We start from the raw sequence: 10,000 nt of genomic DNA on the forward strand, positions 1-10,000 counted from the left end.
TAACAGCGAAATTACAACGGTTTTTATAGGATAAAAATGTATCGAGTTGTGAAGCAAAATCAGGAGTAATTAAAAAAAAAACAATTCTCACCTGAACTTCTTTGTAGTTCCTTTTCTGTTTCGCACCGTGGGCATGGGTGTTACTCGAGGTGAATATACACAAGGAAAATACTGTTCACTGGATCTACCAGTAGTTTTGGACTATTTTAATCCGCGCACTTCCACGTTGCACAAAGTAACTTAATAGTCAACTGAAAAAAGAGGCATGCATATGAACACACTATAAAACTAAACAAATCGGATAATCGAATAAACGATCTTTCTACAACATGTAGATGTAGATTCCTATATTTGCAGAAGCCACGAATACACTGTTTTCAATAACAGGGCCCTTTTCTATCTGATCGTCCGATTGAGAGGGAGCTGCAATCTCATTGGCTAAGCGTTAATTAAGTTGAAATTAAAAAAAAAAAACGTGCGTTCCCGGCCTTAGCCACCAATTACACATTTTTCAACGGAGTGTAAAACACTCGGCCTCTCTCTCTCTCTCTCTCTCTCTCTCTCTCTCTCTCTCTCTCTTTTCCGGAGGCACTTGTTTCCCTTCAGGAGTGTGGGTGCAAAACACCTAATGCAGTAGGGGCAGAATTCACCGACTCTTTTTTGTACAATCCACAGCATTTTTCTTGGATTGACTCTGTCCTCTTATTCGGGTTGTGGAGGGAGGCTGTATTGTCCGATTAAGATATATCATGCGATAAATCGGAAGTTCTTCCCAAATGTCAACAGAACTCTGATTAAGAGGACGAATATTTACTACACAGGTTATCTCGGCAAGGAATGTCCGCCATTGATCTTCAGTAAGCTCTCTGTTCTGCCAAACGCTGTTCAGAGCTTACGAGCTAGCCTAATCAATGACTCGACGACTCCGTTGGTTATTCCATCGCCACTCGAGATCACGGGTATATTTTTCTGAAAGAGTGCTTTGAATCTTGGGGAACACCCAAAATGACAACTTGCGCTTCTCGAATTTGATTAATGCAAGGGCCCAAACATATCCAGTGCGGTATTCGGGAATGGTGGGAATCAAGCAGCCACTCAAATAAATGAAGGGGTAGTTTCTAAAGAAACTGTGGTGCTGCGTCGGTGGGGAAGTAGCATACAAAAATTTGGTTTATCAACGGAGTTGATAATGTAAATTGACCACCGTACAGAGATGCTAAAAGCTGACGTTTTCGAAGTTTGCAGCAGCCGACGCACTTGCTGACAATAGTTTTGCTATCTTTGGAAGCCCGACGATCCAAAACTTTCGCCTTGCTTCGTACATGAAGCTCTTGTAACCACAATGCCCTCGCTTCTGGTGGAGGTGGTGCAAGAGGAGGACCACGAGTTATTGTCTTTTGGCAGAATGATTGGGCAAATCATGTCTTGAGGTAGTGCACTAGCACTTTCGAGGCGGCCATAAGCACTGATCAATCCGATGTCATCAGATTTAGGAATCAATTCGCGTTAAGGAGCGATATATATCAAGGGAATCTGACACCACTAGAAAGGAGGCGACTCGGAGTCTTACAGTTCTTGAACTGTTAGAGGACCCTTATTTCAAATTCTTTTCCTAGTGGCTTGAACAAATCGACTTACATAGGCAAGGACTCTCCGGATTTTGTAAATGAATAGCAACTTCGCAACAGGTGAAATAATTCTGGGTTATCTAGTGACCGTGGTTTTTACTCTCTGGTGTTCCAATGATCTCCGTCAAGTTTCGTTTCTTAGATTTCTTGATGGTCTTCATCTCTTGTAAGGCGTCTCTGAAGACCTGTTGGGATCTTTGTGTTTGGTCATCAAACTGTGGCCATTCGGATTCTGGCAGCTTTGGAAACGAGCGCCACTGTTCTTTGGATTCCGGAAACTCGTACGGACACGAAGGGTCTGAATTCTCGAGGTGGAGTCTTCAGCCAAGACAAAATGGTTCGAGATTCCAGCCAAAAGGTCTTATCGTACTCTTTGATATTAACGAAGCCTAGTGCCTTCCAGCACGGGTCGTAAATCCTTGCGAGTGCCGGGCACCCAAGATATGAAGTCGGGGAATAGCTTTTTTCTTTCAATCGCGTAGCTTCCAGCGAAAGAAATTGGCTGCCCCATATCCCAGTTCTCCTCGATCTGCAAAGCCATGTACTTGGGGTAGGTCTATTGCTCCTGCTGGCTTTAACTTCTGATCAAATTTGAAGGTGGGCAGTTGGTTTATTGCTGCTTCACTCTCCTTCCACTTTTGTTGGGTTGCTTCAAGGAGGATGTCATCCCAACCATACACGGTACTCCACAGCTCTTGTAGGTACTTAAGAGTCACAGATGCTATGAGGCCAATAGGTTCACACACCGGAGCATGCAAGGCTTAAAACTGAATCCTTTTTTAGAGCAAATGTGTATTTTTCTTGTCCCACTTGTGACCAAGAAAGTCTATACATAGTTCACCGCAGGTTTGGCCGACTTCTCTGCTGTTTGAATGCCACGCCTTGATCTGGAACTGACCCTTTTCAAGTACTTTGTAAAATATACCAATGGCCTGCCTGTCTCCTGCAATGCTCGATCTGACTCCTAAAAGCTCTTGCTGAACAAATTTAGAGGCAAAAAACACCTTCCTGTTTCATTCCGAGCATCCAAGCAAGCAACACACCCCGTGTCAAAAACCTTATGCAAGTAAATAAATTTCTCACCGGAGTTCAGGATGAAATCCTTTTCTGAAGAACCTTTTCCCTGAATAATAAATCATGAAATAGACAACAAGCTTTCTTTCAAATAAATCTTGGACGTCAAGAATTAGTCACATTTCCAAATATATTTTTTTACTTGAAGATGTGCAGAGTTGATTGAAAATTAATATCAATAGCCAGACAACAGAGATAACATAGATCCATTCAATATGTTCGATTCCTTCAATGAGTTTGTGAAACCCATACCCAACTAGACAGTTACCTTGGTTGCAGTGTTGTACATAAAGTATTTAGAAACACAGATCACCACTCGATGGCCAATTGTTGTCGAAGTACATTATTCGTCGCTTTGAAGATTCCAGATGTTTTTTTTTTCACTGCCTGTCTCGTTTATCGATTTGACCTTCCATTCCTGAGCTCCATAATGGTATATTTTGCTTAAAGATCTACCAAAACGCCATTCGAGTCACATCAATTTCGAGGCTATTGCAGGTTAAGTAAATATTCTACTGTGTCCACCCCATAAAATCTACACATTTCTACTACCAAGTGTACTACCCCCTGAAACCTGCCAAAGATACGTTCAGAAGACGCTTGGCACAAAGTCAATACTTAGCAGGGGTCCGGAGTGACAAGAAAGACCCAGTTGCGCAACGTTTCTGATTTCTGACACAGGAATAAACGGAGGAATGCGACCAGGATTTCGACTGGATTGTTATATGGCAACCCCGTTATTAAATATCTGTCAACAAAGTGCAAAACATGTGTTTTTTGTGGTTTATAGGTCGATTTGAAGAGATTTCGTGGAGTTTCTGTTTCAGGTTCTTCTTCTCTTCATATTCTAATCGAGATAGAAGCAGCTGGAACAGAAGCTCCAAGCGATTTCGTGGAGTTTTTGTTCCAGATTCTCGTCTCTCCATTATATCTAATTAAGTGAGAGGCAGTTGGAACAGAAACTCCACGAAATCCCTTCAAATGGACCTAGAAACCGCGAAGACACAAAAGAAACTACAAAGTACTTCAGGTGAGAAACTTTTATTTAAAAATCACTCCTAATTTTGCCTTCCAATTCGATACATTTCTTCCCCATACAAATCCTTGTAATTTCGCTATTATGCAAATTAACGGTCATTTTGTTATGATGTTCTAATTACGTCACGCGCAAAACGTAGAGCTTTGGCCACCTGTGGGGGCATCACGAAAAGAAGCCGTCGTTATTGCCTTTACTTAAAATTGGGAAGTAAATGTTGACCGATTAAGGCATCCGGCAATGGGGAAAAAAAAAGAGCGAGTGCCTTTTACACGAATTCAGACGATGACCTCAGTTTCCATTTCACGTGTAGATGCTCAACCATGCATTGACTTCAATGAGGACATTTGAACTTCGGAAGCTTTCGGGGGTACAGTAATAGATGATCCATGGTTGCTCGTTTTGCACTAATTGCATAATCACGTGATGTGTCGTCATTCTTAGCCCATAAAATCCCTGGTTTTTACTCACGAGCTCAGCGGTCATGTTATTTCCCACATAAAAAGGATAGGCTTATTTTAGAATAGATCGTTAACTAATACAGGAGGGTTAGATCGTATATCACCTTGGCCACCATTCTTTTTCTCGGGGAACCCACACGGCTTGACGTCCTAAGCAAACGAATGATTATTGTAATAAGAAGTGTCTTCATCGTAATGTCCTTTTCTATGCGCCCTGTTGAAATCATGATATTTTTTAACAGAAGGATGAGACCGAGTTATGAATTATCTAGAGTTACTGCTTCTATAATTCTCATCAATCAACATGAGATGAGTGGACGGGGGTGAAAACTAAGATAACCTTAAACTGCTTCTTCCCAGGTATCACTTTATGGAGAAGTGCTGGCAAGAAAATCCTGGCTTTCGTCCAAATTTTGAAAATATTCGTAAAGATTTGCTTTCTCTCATCGAAAAGGAGGTAATTATCGAGATTTGCGTTAAAAATGCCAATCTGACACAATTCCTTTTTTCGTTTTTAACATCCCTATTCATAAACGATAAAGATATTCAAGTAGAGAAGTTTTCAGATGACTGTCGAAAGTAATTACGCGATTGCAATTTCTATGCTTAGTGATTGGTTTAAAAATCTCGCGCCAGGTTATCAACCAATGAAAAGGAAGACCACAACCAATCGCGCAGGTTACATGGAATTGCAATGAATTCGGATTGGTTCATTGCGCTGTTTGCTCCTGCTGTGATTGATCGAAGTAATTCCTTTGGAACTTCTTCACGACCCCCAATTGAAAACCTCTCTAAGAATGCATGGCAACTATTTGCCGACACAGTGGTTGCCCACAAATATCTCCAAGAAGCACCAGATATGGAAATAACGTCCGAAAGTGTTATCAAAACTCTCTCAACTTCCCTCAAAAGCCCTTGAAAGGCCGCGTTTTGGCAGACAATTCAATTTTCCATTTTTCCAATTTTTTAAATTCTAGATTTACACTAAATACATATATTTGCAAGGTGAAAAAAAAAAAAAGAAAACAAAAGAAAAGCAATGAATAGCGAATAATAATTACAAAGAAACAAGCAAGATATAGAATAGTTTTGCGCAAATAGTAAAGACTAATCGAGTAGGTGACCCAAATTAAAAACATGAATAAATAAATAAATATCTATATATATATCTATATATATATATATATATATGTATATAGTGAGTAAAAAGGAAGCGAGGACGGACAACTTCTGGCGTTAAAAAGTTAAAAAATTAAAAATTTACTAAAACGTTTCGGTCAAAGACCTTCTTCTTCTTTGACCGAAACGTTTTAGTAAATTTTTAATTTTTTAACTTTTTAACGTCAGAAGTTGTCCGTCCTCGCTTCCTTTTTACTCACTACAGTCGTTCATGTCGTGAGGTTTGGACTAGGAATCTTGCAGATCCTCCTGACGTGGTGACACCTTTGTTGGCCTGAGAGACTCACTAACAGTTGTTATATATATATATATATATATATATATATATATATATATATATATAACGTTTAGAAGAAAGACAACTTCACAGCGTAGCGACTTCAAGTTTCATGTTTGGACAATCATCAGGCTACAGATCTTACATTTGCATTCTAACTCATTTAAAGACCATTCTAATACTCTAGGGGAGCGTGCTATATGAGCTAATGTGGATCAAAGAGATGCGACCTGTGCCTTACAGAAAAGTTGTACATAATAAAAGCAGATACGCGCCACCTACTGAACAAAAGAAACGAGTTAATTTCTAAATGCAGACACAAGAACAAATACCTTTTGTCAAACTTAAAATAGCACGCTCCCCTAGAGTATTAGAATGGTCTTTAAATGAGTTAGAATGCAAATGTAAGATCTGTAGCCTGATGATTGTCCAAACATGAAACTTGAAGTCGCTACGCTGTGAAGTTGTCTTTCTTCTAAACGTTATATTCGCTCTACTTCACGTATCGAGCACTCTGCAGCTAACTGGAACCCCCTACTTGCGCTATATATATATATATATATATATATAACTAACTGCAGACAGTACTGTTTCGGCCTTCTGGGCCTCATCAGTGCAGTGCTGATGTCTGGGATGGAGGTTAAGCTTATAAAGCCACCCCAAATGTCCCACACATGTGGTACATCTAAGCCATGCCAGAGTGCTCATACTAGCGAGCTAGTGAGCATGCGCAATTGCTAGCGGCAATGACTCATCCCAGTAGAGTGCTCAATTTGGACATGAAAGCAAAAGCTTTTTAATGCCAAAGAGCTATATCTAACTGCAGACAGTACTGTTTCGGCCTTCTGGGCCTCATCAGTGCAGTGCTGATGTCTGGGATGGAGGTTAAGCTTATAAAGCCACCCCAAATGTCCCACACATGTGGTACATCTAAGCCATGCCAGAGTGCTCAAACTAGCGAGCTAGTGAGCATGCGCACCTACATCTAAGCCATGCCAGAGTGCTCAATATATATATATATATATATATATATACATACATGTGTGGGACATTTGGGGTGGCTTTATAAGCTTAACCTCCATCCCAGACATCAGCACTGCACTGATGAGGCCCAGAAGGCCGAGACAGTACTGTCTGCAGTTAGTTATATATATCTATATATATATATATATGTAATAAGGAAATAACTCAAGACAGTGAATTGGCCTATCGTGAGTATCCCGGGATTCTTTCACGGGTGGGATGGGAAAGCCTAAATAAGCTAAATAAGGGGGACGTGGGTTCAAATCCCGCTCAGGGCAATTCTTCATGTTTTTCATTCGCTATAATTAATCAGTTGATTAACGGGATGGGTTTCATTTCTTCATTCTACGGTCTATATAAATAAGCCTGCATCATTAACTTGATCCCTCTGATTAGCTGATGCCTAAGTTGGTGTTTGCCTGTGAATCGTTAGTCGATCCTTAGGTTTAAGGCTATGAAGGGGTTTAGGCTTTCCCATCCCACCCGTGAAAGAATCCCGGGATACTCACGATAGGCCAATTCACTGTCTCGATAGCTGCGTTGCCAGCGTGGTTGTCCTGATGGTGTAGTGGTCATCACACCCTACCGGAGTTCAGGGGCTAAGGGAAGTTCTGTCTGACGAGCGCTTAGGCGCGAAACTCAGAGTAACAGAGAATCGATGCGTCCTCTTTAATCTTTCAATTTATGTATGTATATATATTTATATATATATCTAGCTGATCTTATGAAAACCGGGTCCTTCCCACGTATCTTAATTTGTCTTTAAATTAGACTAGAATAGCTGGGACGGTTATATTTTGTCAGTAACTAGACTCTAACCTTTCCATTGACAACATCTTTTAATTTAAGAACTCAGTGTCATTGCCATTTGGCAACTTGTGACGTCGACCTGGAAATTTAAACAAAAAATGTATATGTGTGAGAAAAAGGCTAATATCATCAGCCATTAAGGCAGTTAAGGCCATTAATATGTCTGCTATATTTCGAACTAATCTTTCAAACTTCACTAAGGTGATTTCAGAAGAAGTAATATTTCATATCCCATGAAAGACTTATTGCCTTACCCAACACCTGGAGATTTCCTTCCCTCACCCTCCCATAGAGAGGTCTAGTGACTTGTTTTGGCTATGGACTATCACCTCATACTTGTTAGAGTTGCATGCGACAAGCCATGACGCAGCCACCCCTAGGAATTTAAAGCTCACCGTCAGTGCAACTGCTGCCAAAGGCAGCAGTTGCACTTTGGATTTTGCAGCCAAGTTTGACCTTGTTTTCAAAACTTCAGCTATATATCTCACATAAATCCAACAACTTGTTTTATCAATGGATATCTTTAACTGTATTTGAGACCCTATAGGTCATCATTTACTTCCCTCACCCTCCCATAGAGAGGTCTAGTGACTTGTTTTGGCTATGGACTAACACCTTATACTTGTTAGATCTGCATGCGACAAGCCATGACGCAGCCCCCCCTAGGAATTTAAAGCTCACCGTCAGTGCAACTGCTGCCAAAGGCAGCAGTTGCACTTTGGATTTTGCAGCCAAGTTTGACCTTGTTTTCAAAACTTCAGCTATATATATATATATATATATATATATATATATATATATATATATATATATATATATATATATAAACAACTGTTAGTGAGTCTCTCAGGCCAACAAAGGTGTCACCACGTCAGGAGGATCTGCAAGGTTCCTAGTCCAAACTTCACGACATGAACGACTGTAGTGAGTAAAAAGGAAGCGAGGACGGACAACTTCTGACGTTAAAAAGTTAAAAAATTAAAAATTTACTAAAACGTTTCGGTCAAAGACCTTCTTCAGTTATGACAACTTTTGAATAAAAACGAAACTTAAATAAGATTTAGGCGCTAACAATTACACAATACCAAGTGACAGCTGTCAAAAAAATATATAAGATTGCAAAAAAGAAGAACAAAAAGTGGTGCTAATTTGTACATGACAAAAAAGCTAAATTAGCGAAGCAAAAAAATTAACAAAACCCCTAGAAGGGCCCTTAAACAATATAAATCATAATGAGCTTCCCGGCCAGGGCCTTTGAGTTCAGCTAAAACCTAAGGGCCTGACGAAATCCAAGAAAAGGGCCTTAGAACGGTTAATCATGTAGGAATGTACACTATGGGAAAGGAAACTAATTGTAACAAATTCTGTTTTTTGAATGAAATTCCTTCCTTTTATTTAAGCCGTGGGGTGCTAGAGAAAACAGCTGAGCACTCCAATAAGCCTCTTTTGTAATTAAAAGCCTATCGATTTCTTCAGAGTTGCATGAAGCCTGCACCTGATCAATGCATTGAAATGAAAAATCAACTAGGGTATGCGGGATTTTGTTAGAATGCACTGCTACTTCGCAAGTTGTTTTGTTGGTAAGCATAGCAGACTTGTGATTACGGAACCTAATTCTAAAATCAGTGGTGGTAGATCCCACATATTGCAGGCGACATTTCTTGCAAGAGGCTAAATAAATAACGTTTTTAGAATCGCAGGAAAGACTGGAATGAATGGTGTATTTTTTTTTCCGTCTTAAAGCTAAGGAAAGATTTAGATTCGACAAAGAAATTCTTACAAAGATCATATCTGTTTCTATTGCATTTAAAACAACCATTGTTGTGGTGATCCGTTCGTCCCTCTGCGGCGGCTTTCAAGCGAGATGGTGCTAACAATTCTTTAAGATTTTTTGACCGACGGAAGGCTGGTATGACAGAGCCTCGAGGGAAAAGTTCATTTAATTTGGGGTTGGATTGTAGAATAGACAAGTGCTTTCTAATTATGTTACCAACATCGGGTAAATTTGGATTGAATGTAACAACAAACGGAAATAGTTTCCTCGCTTCTTTTCCACGAGTTCTAAGTAGATCATTTCTAGAAATGGCGGAGGCTTTGGAGAATTGATCATTAACTAATTTAGAAGGATAACCTTGATTGAGAAGGTACCCTTTGTACTCAGCTGTTCTCTTGGCAAGAAAGGTTTCATCAGAGCAATTTCTTTTCAATCTTGTGGCTACTCCGAAAGGAATGGCCTTGAAAACATGCTTGGGATGGCAGCTAGAAGGTGGAAGATATAAATGACTGTCTGTGGGTTTAGAATAGACGTCTGTCCTAATAAATCCATCGATAAGGTATAATTATACCTTATCGATGGATTTATTAGGACATCGATAAGGTATAATTATACCTTATCGATGGATTTATTAGGACAGACGTCTATTCTAAACCCACAGACAGTCATTTATATCTTCCACCTTCTAGCTGCCATCCCAAGCATGTTTTCAAGGCCATTCCTTTCGGAGTAGCCACA

General features: G+C 39.9%; 1 protein-coding gene across 1 annotated transcript in view; it reads left to right on the plus strand.

Moving 5' to 3' along the window:
• The window catches only part of LOC138055980 (fibroblast growth factor receptor 1-A-like), a 53,475-nt gene that overhangs the window by 39,997 nt on the left and 3,478 nt on the right, over positions 1 to 10,000 (plus strand). The window contains exon 16 of the mRNA XM_068901837.1: positions 4,560 to 4,656. Within this exon, the coding sequence (XP_068757938.1) occupies positions 4,560 to 4,656 (97 nt within the window). The remainder of the gene's footprint in view (positions 1 to 4,559; positions 4,657 to 10,000) is intronic.

Source organism: Montipora capricornis, chromosome 7, assembly GCF_036669925.1.
Source record: "Montipora capricornis isolate CH-2021 chromosome 7, ASM3666992v2, whole genome shotgun sequence".
In the NCBI taxonomy this organism is placed as follows: domain Eukaryota; kingdom Metazoa; phylum Cnidaria; class Anthozoa; order Scleractinia; family Acroporidae; genus Montipora; species Montipora capricornis.